Raw genomic sequence first — 21,666 nt, forward strand, 5'->3', positions numbered from 1 at the left:
TACAGATCGGAAGTATCAACGTGAAAGAACGAAAGAGAAATGATCTTTCTCTGTCACTCGTTCTACTTCGACGCTCTCGACGTCTTTGAATCGGCAGCGGGGACTTGTTGCGTTGCTGTCAGGAAACGAAATGCAAATGTAACTTGTATCGACGATTTGTCTCGATTTTCTGGATGGTTGCGCGAGGACCTTCTCTGAAGTATTTTAGCCACGACGTTTCTCTTATTCCTTTTGTTATTGATTGTTCAATTTTTTAATTTGTTAATGTAATTTTAACTCAACTTTTTTACGAACTGTAGGTGTAATTTTGTGTTGGAAGATGATTCGACGATAGGAACTTACTTTCACGAGCAAATTATCACACAGTTCAGTTCATCCTAATCGAATAATCGTTAATTATACATAAGTGTACAACTTGATATAGAAATTTCCATCTTTAGAGTCGAACATCATATTTCAATATAGATAGCAATTAGATGCGATTAGAATGAAATTAAACAGCAGTTAAACATACGTTAAAAAAAGATTGAATATCAATATCAGTGAGAAGTAATTATTTTTACAAGCTGTAACTTACGTTAATCTACAAATACCTATAGTAATCTGCGATTACATTTGTATACCTTAAACTTTTTTTCTCCTCTAAACAGTCTTGCGATTACTCCAAATCCATACCACTAACCCTCGAGACAATTATGCTTCTTATCAGACAATTATGCTTCTTATCAGACGATTATGCTTCTTATCAGCTAACACCAGAGATACAAACTCCATAACATCGCCCTGCATTTCAACTACCAATAAAAGGAACGATAAACCTGGCTCTCGGTTAACAAGGAATCCTCTCCACTCGTTCCAAAGCCAGGAATCACAAAACTGTCGCTTTGTTTCGTCGCGGATAACAAGCCAGCGAGCGTTGGAGCGGCAGGGAAAATAAAACTGAAGCGATGCACGCGATGTCGATAGACGAAGGAAAATTGGTCAGCGTGACAACGACGGGACGCGAGGATCGTCAGAAATGGCGGAAAGTGGAGCCGGCCCGGGCGAATTATCGGACGTTTGAACGCGGCCCCGATAGTTTAGTTTTTCCAACAGCGATACGTCCGACCACCGGATCCGACGACAGCAGCCGGATGTATCGGCAGAGACACGGGTACGGCAAACAGCGTCGCGACGCCTCTGCCTGAAACTGACGATCGACACATACAGTGATCTGAAACGAAACGCTTCAAACGAAATGAAACTGTTGCTGTCGACCGTCCCTAGAGACGCGTGCCCTGGTTAAAACCAGGTATCACAGCTGGCAGAAATTACGATGATTCGGACGCTCGATGATCGCATTCGCACGCTAAACTTGCCCCACTTGCGACTGCGTTAACCTCCGTACGATGATCGACGATCGTTTCTCGGTTGACTGGAACCCAAGTTTTGCATTATTGATCTTATTATAGACACAGTGTGTTCACAGTTTGAACTGTTAGGTGAAACAACGCGAACGATACTTTCAAAAATATCATTAGCATCGTAACGAGACTGGACTGTCACGATTGTATCGTTAAAGTTTGAGAGAAATTTGAAAATGTACGTAGAAGTTGCAAGGTATTTAGTGCAAATATATATTTCGCGAAGTTTACGAAGATATTTAAACAAGCATTCGTTGTATTTTATAAAGAATCCGATATTCACTTTGGGATTACCTTTAACGTTTATTATACGTTTAACCCTTTACGAGAATTAATTTCTTATCGAATATACAGGGCGGTTGGTAATTGGTGGTACAAGCGGAAAGGGGGTGATTCTACGCGAAAAAAGAAGTCGAAAATATAGAATAAAAATTTTGTTTAAATTTTTCCACAGTGACAACGATCTACAGTGAGATCCGTCATAACGTACCGCACGCGTACCGAGCGAAAATTCAAAGTCGATTTTCTCGAAAACAAAGCCTCAAACGAAAAATTGTTATTCTATATTTTCGACTTCTTTTTTTCGCGTAGAATCACCCCCTTTCCGCTTGTACCACCAATTACCAACCGCCCTGTATATTCGCGAATATCTTGCAACTTTCATATACACGTTTGGATTGATTGCGAATTTTATCGATATAGAGTATCTTGAATTATTTTCCTTTTTGTGTGGGTTAATGCTGCGTGTTATAGGAATTTTAAGACTCTCGCTGTAAATCTAATTTTAATAAATTTCACATTTAAGAATAGCAAATGTTTGACTTATGGGCGGGATAACGTCCGATTACGTGTACGTAAGTTCGTTCGACGTCGAGTAGCGTACGGACGTTAACGGGCAGGGAGAAGAACAATGATCTGGAAGAAAAAAGAAAGATAGACGGCTCGGTTAACACACAATTATGTTTAATCAAAAAATTAGTATGAAATACATTAAATGCACATGTGATTAATTCTCCATAGTTTTTTTGTTGGATTTTTTTTTGCAAATTTTTGTAATGTTTGCTTCATTTATCCTCATCATCCATATATTATCTATACACTATATAATAATTAAAGGTGTATATAATAATTGCAATCGTAACATAACACTTGCAATGTTAGAATAACCATAAGAATAAGAATATAATCGTAGTAACAATAAGAAGTAGTAAGAATAATCATCTTTTTTCCCATTATTATTAATTATTTTACTTTTTTTCTCTCACGTTTGTCTTCTCGGTAATAAAATCAATTACGCCCTATGATCGTTAGTCCTCGTTTGTATCGGCATGGTCTGCGGTTAGTTTTTCGCTTGTTCGATTTCTTTCCGTGTATTCCTCTTGTTTTTTTTTTTTTTTATTTTCTTTTCGTGCACGATTTCCTTCAATCGTTTTTATTGTTTCCATTTTTTTGCGATTTTGTTCTTTTTTTTTTCTTTCTTTCAACGTTTCTTTTTTTCTATTCTTCTCGTCGATAGTGCGCCTATTGTACGTTTGTCGGAGCCGAAAATGTAACTGATACCCAATGATTCGTCCGATCTTAAACCAGAACGACGGAGACCATAGCGTGCCACGTTTCTTACGAACCTTTTGTGCTCATCGACCATCTTACACGCGACAGGTTCTCCGAGCGTCTTCTTCCTTGTCGATAAACGACCTTAAGGTGTTCCCTATAAGCGTCAGTCGTGTGCGTGTCTAAGGCTACAGTGGATGCGTCTTCTCGCGACTATCGAGTGTTCCACCCGTCAGAATGATAGCCCATCAGAACGTAGATCCACTGTAACCGTGGCTTAACGCAAATCGAACACGGTTGTTGAAGACCGACACCAATTTTAGACCAATGTTTCCTCGACGTATTACAATACGAACATCTCGCACCGATGAAAATTCCTTGCGCGAACGATATCGTGTAAACAGCTGTAACGAACGAAACCATCTAGATGCAACGTTTAACGCTTGCAGGGGTAGTTCCACCTTTAATCGTGACAATGTCGAAGACGATCGCTAACGACCAACAATCGCTAACCTTTAACGTGATGCAGGACGCGCATTCAATGCGAATGGAAAGACAGACAGACAGCAGCTGGATGATCCGACTGGCCTCGTTCCCTCGTCATCGACGCGTCCTTCGTGTGGTCGACGTTGTCCGATTGACGATGAGACACAGAAGGTTCTCATAGTGGCCGACTATCGGTCGTTCGATCAGATATGTGTATACAACACTTTCGTCTAGCTAGGTTCGATTCTCTCTCTGTTCCGATTTTCACGTTTTGTATTGTGTGTCTGTGCATGTAGAGTGTCGCAACGAAGTATAAACGAAGGAACGGAAGAAAAAAGGAAGAGAAAGAAGCGAGATGGTGCTGGAGGAGCTCCACGTAACGAAAGTGAAAAAGAACGAAAGGGAAGCGAGATGCTTTCTTATTATTTCCAGGATTCCAGGGGATAAAGGTGAGGGTATGGGGGTAAAGGAAGGACATTTCGCGTCGATTTGGTTCCTTCTTCTTTTGTCTGACATGCATACTAGTGTATATTCACTCATCGTTTGTTACTCTTTCATACGCATATTCTCTCTCTCTCTCTCTCTCTCTCTCTCGTTCGCACATTGCTCTTTTTCTGGTTCATTCTCACACACGCGAAAATGCAACGGTTTAACGAATTCTTCATTTTCATTTTTCTTCTATCCTTTAAACCCTTCTCGCCTTTCTCACCTATACCATTGAATCTACATACACAGAGGTTTTTATTTCCCCCCTCCCCTTTTTTCTGGTTTCCTCTTTCCCTATATATACACTTGCCATGCAAAATCACAACTTTCAGTCTGACAGTCGCGTCAATTCTTTTTCTTCTCTCACTTGTTAATCTTAAGTTTCTCTTCTTATTTTCCCCTCTTTTTCACAATTGCCGTCGTTTTTCCTTTTATTATTATTATTATTATTATTATTATTATTTTTACCTATTACCATTATTAGTACTCTTCCTTTCCTTTTTTTTTTGTTCGTTTTTTCTTTTCTTTCTTTCCTTTCGAATGACGAGTAGAACACGCTCAGTTAGTACGCGCGTGGAGAATCACGATTTCCGCGCGCGCACGATTTACAATTATTACAGTATCTTTTTTTTTAATATATATATATATATATTATCCCCCGAGAAAAATAACAAAATGTATATATATATATATTTATATTTATATTCATACGAAGATAGATATATACATATACCGTGTGTGTATATACATATATATCCATGATTAATTCGTATTTGTATATATTAATATACAATATAAAGAGATATTAATAATAGTACTTTTTTTTTTGTTATTTAGTTCGGTAATGTACAAGGGCGAAACGGGCAGCTGTCGCTCGCCGAGCTGAAAACAAAACGCCATAAACGTGCTCCTTATCCTATGATCAGCTAAGCCTAGACCCTAGGTAACACCTACACCTATGTAACTACACTCATAATATTCACTTGCACAGCCATAGTTTCTTTTCTTCTCGTCGCGCGTTCGTCGACTTCTTTCTCGCACCCTCGTCTCACCTCTTCGTTTTCCCTTTCTCCCTCTACTTTCTCTTGCCTCTTTTTATCCTACGATTAAAGCAACGAATTCGTCTGTCAAATTTCCCCCTATCGCGCTTCGATCGCACTTGATTCTTCGAGTGCCACTCGATCGAATGGATCACGCCGTATCGCGTTGCTTACACGTGCCAATTTTTCTGGCCAATATCGCTGTTCCCAGCAATTTCGAGAACACAGTAACGAAAATCGAAGTTGGTCCCGAGATTCTAAGAGTCATCGTGAAAAATGTTAATTGATTTTAAATGTGAAATGATTTCTGAATGGCTACATTCGTCGGATATCGATTACTCGCTTGTAAAACGATGTACTTTTAACGCGAAAATCAATTGAACTATACCATTTGGACTTAATTATCTTCATTTCTCACGAACTTGCTCTGATCGAATTATGAACTTTTATCCTAGTTACGATCAGCGTAATTCTACGTTACAACAAGGCAGATTAATTGCGCAAATTTGGCATTCAAGTGATTAAAACAATTGCAATAACCTTTAGCACCCTTGTTCGTTACTGTATGCCGAAATCGCTAAATTTGTTTTAAATTGTCAACACCTTTGGAGATGTAATTACAAAGTTACATCTGATTATACAAAAGACAGAGTTAACGTTAAATATCGACAAAATTACGCTTTTAACGTACGCCACAATGCCAATAGCGAACATTAAGCGTTAGATCCACTGATCAATTAAAAGTTGGACCATTTAACGAATAATAAGTGACATCTTCTACATTTTAACTGATCGAAGCTTAAAAAACCAACCTCGTGGAAACATTTGCAATAAAAATCGAAATATTTCGTAATATATTTTTCGCATTAACAAATCCTCCGACTAAACCTTTTTTAACTTGGAGTAATGTTGACTGAGTCAGACGAATTCCATATGAAAAATATCAGGATATCAAGATAGAGATAACGAGTGCTCGAAGGAAAAAGGGAAAACGAAGCGTGGAAAGAAGCGATTGGACAAAGAGATCCCCGATTTCACAGACGAACAAAACGATACGACGATCCGGTTCCGTTTTGGCGAACAACCGTATTTCTTTCTTTTTTCTTTTCTTTTTTTTTCACTTTCTTCTGTCAGACGTCGGAAGAATTTGCGCGAACGGGATCGACCGGTGCGTTTTGTCGCGACGCGACGGCTTGGAAAAGTGAACGGAAACGTGATTTTCATTCGTCTTGTGCCTCGCTCCATTCTCCTCGCCACGGTTTTAACACCACGGAAAACTTAACGCGCGTTTCGGCCAGTGACAGCTGCCTCGGCCCGCATTTTTCCCCTATTCTCGCAAATATTGCACGATTTCTTCATCTTCATTTTTTTTTGTCGTTTTTTTTCTCTTTTGTTTCATTTCTTTAAATTCATCTTCAATTTCAATAAGGTGTTAGCACCAATCTATTATATCACAATGTTCCACTCCACACCACGCAATTGTAAATATATAAATACCTATTATGTAATAGTAGCAGTAGTAGTAGTAATAGTAGTAATAGTAGTAGTAGTAGTAGTAGTAGTAGTAGTAATAGTATTAGCAGCAGCAGTAGTAGTAGCAATAGTAGTAGTAATGGTTGTAGTAATAGTAATAGTAGTAATAGCGGTAGTAATAATAGTAGTAGTGTAGTCGATAGTAATAATAGTACATAGTAGAGATTTCCGTTTAATTAATAAAGGTTCCGATATAACAGCCAGATGATCCGTGACCAACGTATCTGGGACAGAGGCCGTCAGACCGGATTAATTCGATATTTTGTGGATTCAATGTGTGCCGAGTATTTCTTTCCCCTTCGCGCCTCTTTCACCCCGATTCATCCTTCTCTCTTTCGATTAGTCGATACATGTACGTACGTCATGTTCCCGTGTGTTTTCTACGCGTTCCATAGAAATAACTTCGTACGGATATGTTTTCTGGTCTCTCTCATCTGATAGATGAACTTCTCGGTATGTGTACGATTACGTATACTACGTGTGAATGTATGCGAGAGTATGCGTCTGATTTCGTTTTTCCTGATCAAACCTTGCCCAGTCAGATACCGACTGCGGACGAATGAGTGCCAAAAATCGCGGCGAGAAAGAAACCGTATCCACGATGAAACTTACTGGCAAAAGGAAACTCGATTCTTGCGATCGCAACTACTATAGAACTCCCCCCTTCCGTCCTCCTCCACTCCTGACTATCGAACAAAGGTTTTTCGCCGAAGAACGCGGCAAACTTCTATCAAAGCGTTATTAACTCCCTTCTGGAAAGAAAGAAACGAAATAAAATAGAGTGGAACGTCCAAAGTAGGTAGAACACGAGGATGTGATTCAAGATATTTCATCGACGAGATAGCTAAGTTTTTTGTGTCGCAATTAGTGGGGTTGACGTCGTTTAAACGATATTCAGCCAGTCTGTATTTGTTAACTCGAAAGTCCGTTACGAGAATTAAAGCTCGAATTAGGCGTGTGAAGTAGATAATTGCCGCTCGACGTCAAGAACGCACGCGAAAAAATTGTCAAAACTCTGTTAAAACGTGGACTATTCTTGAAGAAGATTTACAGATTCTCTGTGATCCTCTGCTCGCAGATACCCTATATGTATATATCTCGTAGGCCTTGTTTCAATCGATTATTAATTTACTATCGAATTCCTACTACCGTACTATTGCATTGTTACTAATCGATGTACTCATCGTAATGTTTAATTCTTATATTTCTTCTAAAGAGCCGTTAAAATGAAAGAGCCACGTAAACAACAATGTTATTCTAATAGAGGATTCTTAAAGGATTGATGACAATTACAAAAGACGAAGAATCTGTTTTTTTTTTCTTTTACGTTCACGTACAAATAAAAAGCTTACTAATAGCAACTGATAATAATTCTTGGCCGTAGATGAAGAAACATTTGCTGTTAAAATTAACACAAGATGGAAGAGACGAAGAATTTCTTCGTTCGAACAGACAAACAGGACAATTTTTATTATCCTCATCGATGAAATATTACCACCAACGATAACCTCTCTGTCCTGAAAAATTCGATGTTAAAATGGATTCATGGAAATTATAGAAGACGTTTGACGTCGAAAGATAAATCGACATCGAGATGATAATTTTCATCGATCTCGTCAATGCTTCGACTCACGATAATGCCGCATCGAGATCCTTATGCAGCATGTTCCTGGCGCCATTCTCCATCCCCTCCTTGTTTTTCGTCCCGTCAGCTCGAAATACGCGTCGCTCTTCGAATGGTTCGCATAGCGATCGAATACTAAAGGCGTAACGAGCAGCCCTGTCCGTCGATCTCCGCAAATACCTTTGGAAATATTTCTCTAACCCTGTACGTGCATGCGTGTGTGTATGTGTGTGTGTGTGCGTATAAAACGCTGTACGCATAGGGGTTGTCTTCGAAATAAGCTATGCTTTTCGCTTTCTACCCTTTATAGCTTCGTAATTCTCCAACTTTTATTCTTCACGCGTGGGTCCTTTGGTAATTTATTATTTTTCTACATGGATATTTGATAAAAAATTGATCGAGTGAACGGAATGACATTCGTTACATCGTGTCTGGTCCGATAAGTTTCAATGATGATTCAGTTTCATGTAATTAGACGTTTATAGAGATTATAGAATGGTGAGAATGTTAAGCTGATTTGCAATTTGTACGTCTACGATAGCCACGAAATTTAATAAGATTTGTAATAAGAAGAATTTCAAGTTTATTCGTGAAGTTTCGTGCGAAGGTTTTCGTAAATGAAAGGTTTCTAATAACAATATAGTTTGTAATTTCTGCTTCCTATATTTTCAGAGAACATCATTCCAAAATAAATATCGTTACAGTTAAAGAAACTTCAATTTCCTATTTACCATGCATTTGATCCGCGAATATCTAAATACTCGATCTAAATATTTTCTTTTTCCTTTTACAAGCAACTATCAAATATTAAGAATTATTTCATTCCTCGATTGTTTCAATTCAATTAATTTACAAATTTCTTCTTTACCATATCTCGGTATCGAAAATGTCGAACGCGTAATTAAAAAAAAATTTCGACGTCATTTTTTACAACATCCCATATACATACAGCTATCTGCCACGATGAAGTAGAACGCATATTGCGGAAGTTTGGCATAAATTCAGGACAATTTTCTCTTGTTCGAGCTGACCGAGTTCGATAAGGAGAAAAATAAGGTTCAAAGTGAGATAAATGTAGGCGGAGAACGAAGCGGGGAGCAAACGGAGATCAAGAATGGAAGAAGAGAAGAAAATTGTTGGCGGTACAAGCGATCGAAATAAAAGAAATATCTTTCTGACGCATGACAGTATGACACCTCTTCAAAGTCCGTGTTACGTTAAGAGGAAGCTCACGTAAAATTGCGTTTTTCAGTAAAAAGTTGACAAATTGGTGAAGGTGAATAAGAACTGATCGAATATACGAATTAATGATTTCATTCAAAACGCTTTGTTTGAGAATTTATTGCTTCGACGTTATTCCTTCGTGATATTTTCTTGAGTCCATTAAATCGTTTTTGTCAATATGACTATGTTCGAACGATACTCCTAATTTAATTATCGACTATATTTATTAAACACGACGTAGATTAAAGAACGTGTAAATTTGTGAAATATCTTGACCCACATTTGATTACCAAATTACCATACCAAGAATACGGGGATACGATATATTAAGCCAAAGCCGTATTCTATTACATAGTAACTTTTAATCAGTACCTACGAACCTACAGACGAAGTTAATCGTCAGTTAGAACCAGCCTATTTACAATTAACCTTCTCGACATTTTGTTCGATCGATTTAATCTCGTTTGACGAGCCTTCATTAATACTCTAGAGTAATTACCCTGCAAATCATAAGGCAGTACATAAAGCATTTCCAATTTAGCCCACTGGTTCTCAGTATAATCGTATTAACTACACATTTACAATTACCAAGTAAAACGTCGTTTTCGTTAGAAGCTAATCGCAGAATCACAAGTAAGTTATATTCCATTTGTAAAAGATTCTTACACGTTTCTAAATATCGACACACTTGCACCAATTACCCATGCTCGTCATTGAATAGGAAACAAGCTAATTTGTTTCCTATTCTACGCTTCGTAAAACGTAAAAGTCAGTCGAGTCAAACATTTGGCCGTTTTCCCGATGAAACCGAAAATTCCTTCGAGAGAAATTCAGAGATGAAATTTCGTTCGCGTCGCCAACGACCCACTGAGTTTGCCCACTGAGGGTCGAATAATTCGGAAATGAAAGCTTTTAATCAAACAGTGGACGACCTCCAACCCTTACGAAAACACGATAGTCCTCTCCTAAAAAATCAACCAAGGAAAAAAGAAGGAAACAGAAGAAGGAAAATAAAAGAAACGAGAAATATAATAAACCAATGTGAGTGGAGAGATTAAGCAGCGAGAAAAGAAACTGCGATCGATGCTCGTTTGATCGTTTTCTCCTGCCGTTGAATGTTCAACGTCGGCGTTTACGCTTCTCTAAGTCGAGCGTGTACGCCTCTCAACCCCTGGCGCTGAGAGGAGCACGCGCGAAGAAGAAATAGGGCCGCGAGTGCGTAACAACAGAACTGCCACGGTACGACAGGCACACACCGTGTGCTCGTGCAAACGGAAAAGGCCTGGCTGCTCGACGATGCTCGTCTGGACGGTTGCTAACGATCCCCCGCCGCGTTTTCTTGTGGCTGGCTCAAGGATCGGCCAAAGTACCGTTTAACTCACGCGTTCTAGCCACCAAGTGCATCGATCTCTCGCCGAAAAACTTTCTCACCGCGATCTCTATTCTACAGCGAGCCATTGTGTGTGCATGCACCGTTAATGAAACAACCAATAATTCTCCACTGTTCCCACAGATCTCCTTTTCTTTTTCTTTTTTTCTTTCTATCGATAGAATCTCGTTCGATCGCACGGAGAATTTAACCGACTTATGGTCAGTCGTCTATTATACAGTCAGATTTGTAGGTAATAGTCCCAATATTCTGTACGATGTTATACCAAAAATACTAATATTTGTGTAATGTCGTACGATGCAGAGTCGCGAGTTTGGGATTACAGTGCAACGGTAAAGGATCTAGTTGGCCATGTAAAAGTATGGAAGTGGAGAATGTAAAATAAGGTCGTTCCGTATGGCAGTTTTTGAGAAGATTGAATTTAGGAATTCGTAGAGTACGCGTGCACCGGAATATCGTTAGAATTATTGAAAATTAATTTGATTTCCGAATAAATTGGGAATAAGGATATAGGACAAGATCTGTTCGTATAGGCCGTCGTTTTTCAGGAAACTAGATTTGAACATAGGCGAAACACACATGCACCGGAACTTCGAATTCGCAAATCTCTTTGGCAGCGCGTGAAATTGAAAATCTTTAGGACAAACGCATTCCAAGTTACACGTGTATCCGACTGATTTTACGTAGTTGCATTGATTTGAAAGTAACTGGTGCGCTTTATCCGGTACAGCTACGAGATGAATCATAAAACAAAGCATCGATATCTTATTTATATAATGAAATCGAGAAATCAACAAAGTGTCAGCTTGGACTCAGTTTGGAAAAACTTCGAAGAAATTCGTATAAAAATTACCGACCTCAATTTCTTTTTTTTTTTTTTCTTTTTAATCTCTGGACGACTCCTAAGAAACAATTTTATTCTTACACAACGTTACAAAATCTTATTTTTACGTGAGAAGTCACGTTCTTTCCGGTCGTATCACGAATCACCCTGTACCTTGTTAATAGAATATGTATCTGTGTGTGTAATTATTTGGACGCGATAGATGGTCGCATCCGTTTTTGATAAACTGCGCGCGCCAACAATTCCGGAATTGGCAGTGCTCGAGAACCGGCGAACATGTGCAGCCGTATCAACACGAAATTCAAAAAGGGAACGACAACGTGAAGAGCGAGTTGCGATCGATACGCATGGTCGCGGGACTAATTATACATCGCATCGCGTCGACGGTGCAGTTCTTGTAATAAAAAGCCCGTCCAGCCACGACGACACGCGTCCGTCGCTCCGTGAAATCATCCGCCGGATGAATCCGTGACGCGGACGACTAATTCCTCTAAACCGCTCTCTGCAAGTGCATTTTGTGAAGCGTTTCAAGAATGACCAATTTGACATGATAACCTGATTTTCGAAGTCTCTGATTGGTTGCCGGAAATACAATTTCCTTCCAATTTTTTCTTTTTTTTTTTTTTTTTTTTTTTTTTTTTTTTCGTGGAATTTATCAGATTGGAATACGTGAAACGTTATCTTTCCGGAATTTGAATTCGATGAGCAAATATCGCATATTAAATCTCGCGCTATCGTCGATTATTAAGATACCAAAGAGAAAGACATATTGCTGCAAGTCATTCCGGCCGTGGTAGCCAGAAATATATATATATATTTCTTCTTGTTCCTTCTTCCGTTTTTCCTTCTTTTTCGTGGAAATTTATTAGATGCGTAAGTATGGAATATGAGTTTCTTCTAAAGCTTGAATTTGATGAGCTAACGTTACGCGATTAAGTTTTTGTCCTATCGTCGATTATTAAGATATTAAGGAATTATTCCGATCGACAGCCAGAAATATAAATCTCTTCTTTTATCTTCTTTTAACTTTTCTTCAATATGAAAAAATATATATATGAATGAGCAGAGGTGATTTTGGATGTTTAAGACGTGAGATATCAATGCTAGAAACTTTCGAACATAAGTAAACGGCTCGATTACGACGAATTTTAATTGCCAGTAGAACGTACAATTTTCCTGCTGTTCATTTTCTTTCCAATTTTGAATGTATGAAAATTGAGATCGTAGATATTTAAAATGTGAATACGAATGATCTTCCAAGTTTTAACCGTGAGTTAATATCTTTTGATGAATGCCGGTTGAGGTACCAGAATCCAACATTAAAAGTTTCCATTTGAGAAAGTCAAGCATCAAGAAGGAATTCCTTTGTGGAAAAGTGAATCGAAAATGTGATCAGCCTCAAAATTCTTCAACTTTCTTAAACTTTCTAAACAAAAGGAACGTGAGTTATAGCTTTCAACTAACTTCCTCGTAATACTCCGTTCCCTTGATCTTGCCTTCATCAAAATTAAACGTCGAAATTGCAACTCCAGAAAGATATTTACTCCAGAAACAACTATTTTCGCTTTCGATCTATCGGAGATAATTTCACGAGTGCAGATAAGAGATCGAATGACAAAATGTAATGCAACGCGGACATGAAACATAAAAATCGTTGGATAACGTCGCGGGAACACGAAAACTTCGTTTCGTTCGTGTCGAAGTGGTTATCACTTCTAAAAAAAGAAAAAAAAAAGGAAAAACACTACATGATCTGTTTAGTATTCTAGTTCTTTTTGTAATAAATTAATTTGAATGAAAAAGAGGAAGGCGTCTGGCAAATGTATTTGCGAAGGCATTGACAAATTAATTTTCAGATATTTACGACAAGAGTTAGAAAAATATTAAGAGATAATTTGTAAATTTAAGAAATTTGTAGGGATGTAGAGTTTTAGGGAGGGTTAGGTTGGGGTTAGGTACTAAACGACATTCTATACAGCACAGCAATCTGGCCAATTAATCGAATATATTCAAAGTAGAAAAATAGAGAATCGAATTCTTGTCGTAGTATTTCTTCCGGCAATTTTTAATTCAGACACTCGAGTCGTTTATTATTTCAATTTCCGAATAAATCTATGATCGAGTGGAAATGTATGGCGGAAGAAATTGTTCGCCGACGAAAATCATCGCTCGAAGGTTTCGAGTCTCGCGAGGATCTAGGACGACCCGGGTGGTGTCTTAATAAATTCGGAAGGTTTTGACACGGCGAGCTCTTTTTAAACGGATCTCGAGCTACGAATCACGGCCACGTAATAATTGTAACTTTTTACTCGCGCGGAAAGCAATTTTAATCCTTTCTAGCTCCCTCGTCGGTTACTTCGCTTTAATCGTCCTTATTTCGAACCCGAACTATGATATAAAACTGTTTTAGAAGAATAAAGAGAAAAAGAACGTGCCACGACGATGCACGCTCGAATGTTTGCTTCGTGCAGGTTCGAATTAACCCTTCGAGCTAAGCATGGTTTAAAACATTTTCTTAAGCTTCATTTTAATACTTGCTGCTGTTTCTGTCGATTTCATTGGACTGTTCGGAAAAATCGTAACGTTTCTGACAACGAAAATATTCCACTGTGTATTTGGCGTGACTGGAACAGGATTATTCGATGTTATACCGCGAATGTTTCTTCGAATTCGTATTTCTATGAGTTTTGCAATAATCAGAAATTTGTTTCATCCATTAAATGTTGCAAACAGTACGATGCTTTGGATACTTTATACTTTTGTATATTGTGTGCTTCGTATTTCTTATGAAAAATGAAATTCTAAATTCAGATACATATTAGGATTAATTGGATATTAAATGGAACGTCTGAACATTTTAATTGTTTTCCAATATGACGGGATTGAGGAAAGAAAAGCGGGCAAGAAATATTCAGCCCCATCCGTTCCATTCACGAGCATCGTCTGACTATCATTCATTCCGGTCTTCACAGAACGTTCATTTCTACGACAAAAAATTGTATAGTCTAGAGGACTGCAGGAACTATTTCAAAGAACCCATTGTCGGCAGAAGCGAGCTTTTTGGAAAAGAGATTATAAAGCTATCCAAGGAACGGCGGAATGCCACTAAAAAATGCATATTATTATATAATAATGCGTTTCTTTTGTAAAATTGCGAGTTTTCCGGACAAGCCATTAACAAGCTATTTTGAATAAATTACTCCGACTGACGATCTTAACGATTTTCAACGATTATAAAAATACAAACTCGGCGAATAAAAAGAGCTAAAACTACTAGAAAGCTAATAGAAAGATGTCGACGATTTCAACAATTTGAATTTCCAATTTACAACGAAGTTGGCCGACTTTCTCCATTTCTTTAAAGCTCGAACGAGCTACCAATATTACTAGAAAATATTCGACAGACTGCACGGCACACGTGCTACGAGATCGTCGTCCGCAATCGAGCTGCAATTTCACCGACGCGATAGTAGTTCGGCTGCATTCATGCTTCAAGGGCCTTGGTAAGGTCGTGATGTTGGATAAAAATCGGAATATTACGCGAAAGTCGGACATTGTTAACTAGTAATTACGTGCAACCGTAGCCTAACATGCTACTCAGACGTAATTTCATGCGCTGCCCATCGATCTGCTGTGAAAGTTAGCCAATGAAGCCCAGGTGTACACGTATCGACTGCGAGAACAGCAGGGAAAATGCCCGTAACTAGTCAGACACGCGAATTCTCGGTGTACGAGCATGAATAGGACGAACACGGTTTCTAAGTATTTACTACGAAGTTCTAGAACCACGTGAAGATCGTATAAAACAATGCTTAACTCTGCACAAGTGGATTGAGAAATTAGAGAATAGTTTATGTAGTTTTTTTCAGTATAAATGTCTATCTAACGTATCTTTCGTTTTCAGAGTAACTGTAGTGCATTGTTGTTTCGTTGGTAATGCAAATAAGAAAAATAAATTCTTCGGGAAATAAAAGATTTAGAGCAAACAATTATGAATTACTCTACTATGTTTAGCAATGAAAATAGTATCGTTCCTTTATAATGTAATTAATAGTTTCTGGTTTCCGATCACCTGTAATAAAACTGTTTATCGTTAGGAAAGAGTTGAATGGTTTGTAGTGAGTTGTGATAGCGTTCTTCTGTTGTATCGATTAAATTTCATCGAGGAACTATGACATAACGGTGACCTCTACAATAGCGAATAACGTGTTTTTAGAATGTATTTTTGCAGATGCCATTTCAAAGTTGACAATTTTTTTAGACGTGTCACTTCTCCAGCAAAGCAACGATAAATATCTTCGTATGGAATGCGTGAGAGTGAATGGCCTGGCATTTCAGAGATAAAGAACTGCGAATGGAAAGTGAGTAGTCGGGATTACGCGTTGCGTAATTTCGTGTATGTAAATTACAAAGAATGTGATGAAGACATAAAGCGTGTCACAGAAATTACTTCAAAATGATTTTATACAATTTTGTTTCACTTGTTCTTTAGACGCCAGGTGTTTATAGTAAGACTCGCTTTTAATTTAGATGGTTTTTATAAAAATTCCAAGCCATTTTAAAGATACCTAGGAGGATTTTCAATTATCTGAAAGTGATTTTAAACAATTTTATTCCACGATACGCACCGTTATATAAAGATAGCTCCATTCTTTCTCGGAGTGAGAAATGCTAATTTAGCATAGAATTTTACAAACAGACGAAAATCCACTTATGTGAGTTAAGAAAGAACTCTTTAACATAACCACAGCAGACGTAAATAAAATTAGCGAAATTCACAATCATTCTTTTTCTACCACCAACTTCAACTTCGGACACTACTAAAATTTCGCTACACCTCCACTGAACGAATCATAAAATTCCAAAGAATAGATCACGCCGCGTTAAAAATTCTCCTGAGAATGCTCCGCGACCTAAAAATTTTATCTCGCCCCGGCGTCTATTAAAAGAGTCATAAAATTTCAAACTACAGAGAACTCACTTGTCCATCATGAACTTTCCACAATCTCGGCTCTTGAAGTTTTATCTCGACGACCGATTTATTAAGAAACTTGTAAACATTTTCAAACTGCACAATTGTAATTATAATTCAAACGCCTGGCACGAAGATAGACCCGCACAGAGTAGTACTGGGATCGCGTTCGAAACGGAAAACAATGATATTTCGACGAGCTCGAAGTCGTAGACGTATGTAGATGGAGGACGGAAGGATCGAAAAAAATTTCGTTACATTTTCTCCCTGTGAAATCCTAAATTCTAATACGATATCGTTTGGATCGTCTAACGGATTTTCTCTTTGACCAGCACTCGGAACACTCGGCTATCGTATATAAATATTTGGTGTGAGATAAAAAGAAAAAATGTAGGTATATATATAAAGAAGAAGAAGAAGAAGAAGAAGAAGAAGAAGAAGAAGAAGAAGAAGAAGAAGAAGAAGAATAGAAAAAGTATGTATAGACGCAAAGACGAGCAGAGATTTGAATCTCATAGTCGCATCGCAACGGAAGTCGATATATGAGAAAAGAGGAAAACGAGGAGACGACAAGAAAAGAAAAGTCGAAAGTTTTAACGTTTACAAGACGCAAATTCGCCCCGCCCCATCCGATAATAATAAATAATAAATTCTGCATATATCGTGTTATTGTAATATAATTATAATATATGTATATAATATATATATATATACGCGTCTGTATGTATATGTATGTTTCATGTTTGTGTCCCCGTGTATATAACTGTGTATTGGCGTGATAATATATAAACAGTGAATAACACATATATAAAATCATTAAAACGATAAAACAAAATAAAATAAATTATCCAATATATTAATTAATATACTTAATCATCTGCGTAATATATTAATATTCTGGTTATTATATATATTATATATTATTAAATTATGTATCTATATATATATATATATATATATATGTTTAGGTATATGCGTGTTCGGTTGTAGCCTTAACTATGCAAAGTGCCCTTTTTTGCAAAAGAGAGAAGATCGACGGGTAATATCATTTGATCACAATGTAGCAGTTTGGCTCTTTGAATAGCTAGCGGATTCGACGTTTCAACTGAGTCGACGTGTTACCCGACGCGAGTTACACGATTTCCTAAGCTTCGAAACACACGTACCATCCATATGCGTTTTCGTCCGTCCGTCCGTCCGTCGGCTGTAAACGTTAACCATTCATCCATGCGAAATACGAATCCGAGCGTGTACGCGTGTATAATGATCGCGTCACGCATCCACGCCTGGACGTCTGCGCAACACGGCTCTACGCTATATCTTTCTCCTTCTTACTTTCCTTCTCTTACTTTTCAGAAAACCCCTATATCGTTAATATAATATTATAATGTGTAAGGAAGTAAATATATGTATATATAAATTTCCTCGCGTAAAAACAAACAAAGAAGAAAGGTAGAACAAAAAGATTGCACCCCAACCAATTAAATATCAACGTGTAACGATGTATTAGGTTGTCCGAAAAGTTTCTTTCGTTTTATATAAGGATATAATAGACGCACAATGTTTTTTTGCTTTACATTAGTTTATTGAATTACGCATAGAAATAGAACGAAATGGATTATACCTAATTCGATAAAATAATATAAAACAGAAATTGTTGTTCATCTATTATCACCTTATGAAACGAAAGAAACTTTTCGGACAACCTAATAGCTGTGAAATATTTCGTAACCAGCCCTCTTGAATAAAAATTGACATCGTTATTTTAAAACGTATAACACTATCATTACCGTCCGGCTACCGGATTTTGAACCGCGCAGTAACCGGCCGATTAACCATAACGTATTAACGTATATAATGTATAATATAATAATATAGTATAGTACTATAAAATCAATCCGATTACAGATAAGATTCTTATTGTGTTCGCCTATGCACTTAAGTTCCGAATTCGTGGAATGTCTCGCGTGATTTTCCACTATTTATTTGCTGCCGATATTGCACCCGCGGAGGTTTGCAGTTTAAATTGTAAATATCATAGACTTTTAGGTGTTCAAGTAACAAACAACGCGTTTTATAGTTCAGAGCTCATATTAGAACTGCAAAGCGCCACTACGTACTTCTTCTTGCGCCTTTGTCTTCTTCTAGTTTTTTTTTTCTTTTCTTTCTTTCTTTTTGTGTCTTCATTATCATCGTCATTTCCTGTTCTGCTTATCTCTAACAAAAACAAAAGACCGCTAGAAACGATGCATAGGACTAAAAGATTTCGTTGTTAGTCGATTAATATTGCGTGTCGCCGTACTTCCGGTGATCCCGGAAGTACACGAGGATGTCGTGTGGCTGCGTGTTCCGTGTCTTTGTCCCCGTCGCTGTACGTCTACAGACGTACATGTGCGTGTATTATGTGTAAGTGCAAATTAACGTGTGGTGTATCAAACGCCTGCCTCTCTCGTCGTGTACATACCTGATGTGTCCGTGTTTCCTGACTGTACCTATGTGTGAGAGTGTAGAAGTGTATCCATGTGCCAAATACTCCCCGAGAATCCCCCGTAAATTCCATCCCGCAGAGGTGAAACCCCGCGAACTGGACCAGCACGTACATACGTGGGCGTAATACATTGCCAACGATTCCCGATGAAACGCCGATGAAACACACGATTACACTCTAATATGAAGTCCAACTATAAACTCTTCAACAACTATACAACTCACCCTGCGTATCGAATGAATTACTTCCAGTAATTTCGCATTAATAATTAATAATTAATTAATTAATCGATTAATCATAATTCTTTTTTCCGGCTGTCGAGCGGCATGTATCGGCCGCTAGGCAGCAGCAACTACGGGAGGAATTGGCACCACGTTTGCTCCCACTTTATATATATATATATATATAATGTATATATATATATAATATGTAATTCCATTAAATCTCCCATTATCAATATTTATAATATATATATATATAGAGCAATATATGCGCGAATCGTGAACTCTCCCGAGCTAACTCTCTTTAGTATCGTCGATCGGCGCAGCGCTAGTTTACCACAAAAAAAATAAAGCTGCCCGGTCTTTGGACAATGTTCGAAACATCGTTTCGTACGGCAGCCGGCATGGCGCGAGTTTACGTGTGCGCGTCACGAGGCGCGTTCGTGTGCGCGCATGCGCGCCCGCGCGTTACCGATCGGCCCGAGGATAACGCGAATTCCGCGAGCCTAATAGCCGAGATATAGAAATAAGCGACCCGCGCCAACCTTGATTCGTCTCAGGCTCTCTCTTTACCTCTGCCTCCGCTTTCGATGCGCCGATCGTCAATAAGAAAACAACAACAAACAACAAACGGCTAACGCGCCAGCAATCGAGAAGGAACTTTCATCGCCGCATCGTTTATCGATCGTGAAAAACCTGGCTGGTGTCGTGCCAGAGACGAATCGAACTTAAAAATCGGCCCTCGAAGAAAAGTTTCCCGCGACAGCGACGGTGGCGTATCACGCGCATGCGCGTGCGCCTTTCCTCCAGCTGACCGATCGTTCCCGCGCGTGCGCGCCAATCGCCGCACTCGCCTGCCCCCTTACAATAGATTCTAGCGCGCGCGCAACTCGCCATGCGCGGCACTCGGCTCGCTCGCTTTTTCTTCTCAGAGAACGATTTTGTTAACTAACACGACAAGCCCACCCCAAAAATGTCGCTAAACATCTTACATACCACGTGCTTACAAAAAAATCCCCCTTCCCGCGCGATAGGAGAATCTCGTCGATTTCTTAAGCGTAGAACCTATAAAAGATTTGGTGTTCGAAAAAGAAAAAAGCCGAGAGAGACCGGCCTTTGTGTGGCCGTGACATCAGGGCCGTATCGTATTATGATCTGAAGTGCGACAATACCCCCCTGTCGGCGCAGCCACTCGCGCTCTCTGTATATCATTTTCTTCTTTTTCTGTTCTTACATATATATATGTATGTATGTATATATATGCATATCCATACCCATATATATACATGTATATGCATACATATATATATATTTGTATATATATGCGTGTGTAAATTATTTATTTATATATTATTCATCGTTACTTTTTTCTGGTTTTCTTGCTTCCGGGGCGCAGTACGTACGTATAAAGTAAATATATATATATATGTATATATATTTTTATATATTATATATGTAGGAATGTAGTATAGTGTAGTATCGTGGATGGATTGCCTGGCAATCAACACTGACCTCGTACTAGATATTGGCAAATTCATCTGTGCTAACTTACTCCTCAATTCTCTCAGCGTTAAACTTTCTTCACTTGACAGTTGTTCGTCTTCAACATTTGCCATTTTATTTTTGCAACACTATTATTCAAACGACACACTACACTAATTTCAACGATCAACGATATTGTCTTTTATCACACCGCACACCGGAATTTAATACTAGCACGATCTGATCCCGGACGAGGCCCCAATTTGTAGGAAAATGGTATTCAGCTAGTAGGTTTGGTAACGGTATGATTGTTACAATATCGTTTGATGCTCCGTATGTTTACGCAATCACTATTCTCCATTAACTATCTTTGTTACAACGATTCTTCTTTAAATACGCTGACAACACTCCATGACAACGTTGACAACACACACCCGATATCTCCCAGACAATCCGTCTTCGATACTACACTATACTACATTCCTACATATATATATTTATATATATATGTATATATATTTATAAAATATATACAGACGCGTGCACGGTCCATCCGCGTTTTAGGACAGCGTGTTCATGGTATCGTTAGTCATCGCGGAAAGCGCCAAGGTGCCTGTCACGAAATCGTTTAGATCGATCTTTCTTGCCTCGGGGTGTTTGAATTTAAAGTGCGTGCGCAGGTTGTCGCTACGTGTGTACGTGGCACGACAGAGAGGACACTCAAACCTGCCGGGGAAGTGGACGTGGTAGTGGTTCCTGATGTGCGTCACGACCTTGCCGCACAGCTTGCACCTGTGAAGGTTGCAGCCGCCTGGCACCCGGTCAAAGGTCAGCCGCATGTGCCAGGCTTTTGAACCTGCAACATCAACACAAGACAAGTCACTTTCAACTGTTGGCCACCCAACACGACCTACACGACGAC

At 38.6% G+C, this 21,666-nt stretch overlaps 1 protein-coding gene and 3 long non-coding RNA genes across 8 annotated transcripts in view; 2 read left to right on the forward strand and 2 right to left on the reverse strand.

Moving 5' to 3' along the window:
- LOC100747673 (sex determination protein fruitless) overlaps nucleotides 1–21,666 on the reverse strand; it is an 86,366-nt gene that overhangs the window by 28,714 nt on the left and 35,986 nt on the right. For 2 of the 5 annotated variants that reach the window (XM_024364594.2, XM_024364595.2), the window contains one exon: nucleotides 21,032–21,600. The exons of the other annotated variants lie outside the window; for them this stretch is intronic. In XM_024364594.2, the coding sequence (XP_024220362.1) occupies nucleotides 21,305–21,600 (296 nt within the window). In that variant the 3' untranslated portion in view covers nucleotides 21,032–21,304. Of the gene's footprint in view, nucleotides 1–21,031; nucleotides 21,601–21,666 lie in introns of those variants that run through there. 5 annotated transcript variants of the gene reach the window in all.
- LOC112212053 lies at nucleotides 12,813–14,142 on the forward strand. The gene is made up of 2 exons (XR_002945843.2): nucleotides 12,813–13,286; nucleotides 13,537–14,142. It is a non-coding gene; the product is annotated as an uncharacterized LOC112212053 (long non-coding RNA).
- LOC105682184 overlaps nucleotides 15,374–21,666 on the forward strand; it is an 18,698-nt gene continuing 12,405 nt past the window's right edge. The window contains exon 1 of the long non-coding RNA XR_002945845.2: nucleotides 15,374–15,502. This is a non-coding gene — a long non-coding RNA (uncharacterized LOC105682184). The remainder of the gene's footprint in view (nucleotides 15,503–21,666) is intronic.
- Nucleotides 18,712–20,987, reverse strand: LOC112212052. The gene is made up of 2 exons (XR_002945842.2): nucleotides 19,018–20,987; nucleotides 18,712–18,930 (listed from the first exon to the last, which is right to left on the reverse strand). It is a non-coding gene; the product is annotated as an uncharacterized LOC112212052 (long non-coding RNA).

This window comes from Bombus impatiens, unplaced genomic scaffold, assembly GCF_000188095.3.
Source record: "Bombus impatiens unplaced genomic scaffold, BIMP_2.2 scf_0102, whole genome shotgun sequence".
Classification (NCBI taxonomy): Eukaryota; Metazoa; Arthropoda; class Insecta; order Hymenoptera; family Apidae; genus Bombus; species Bombus impatiens.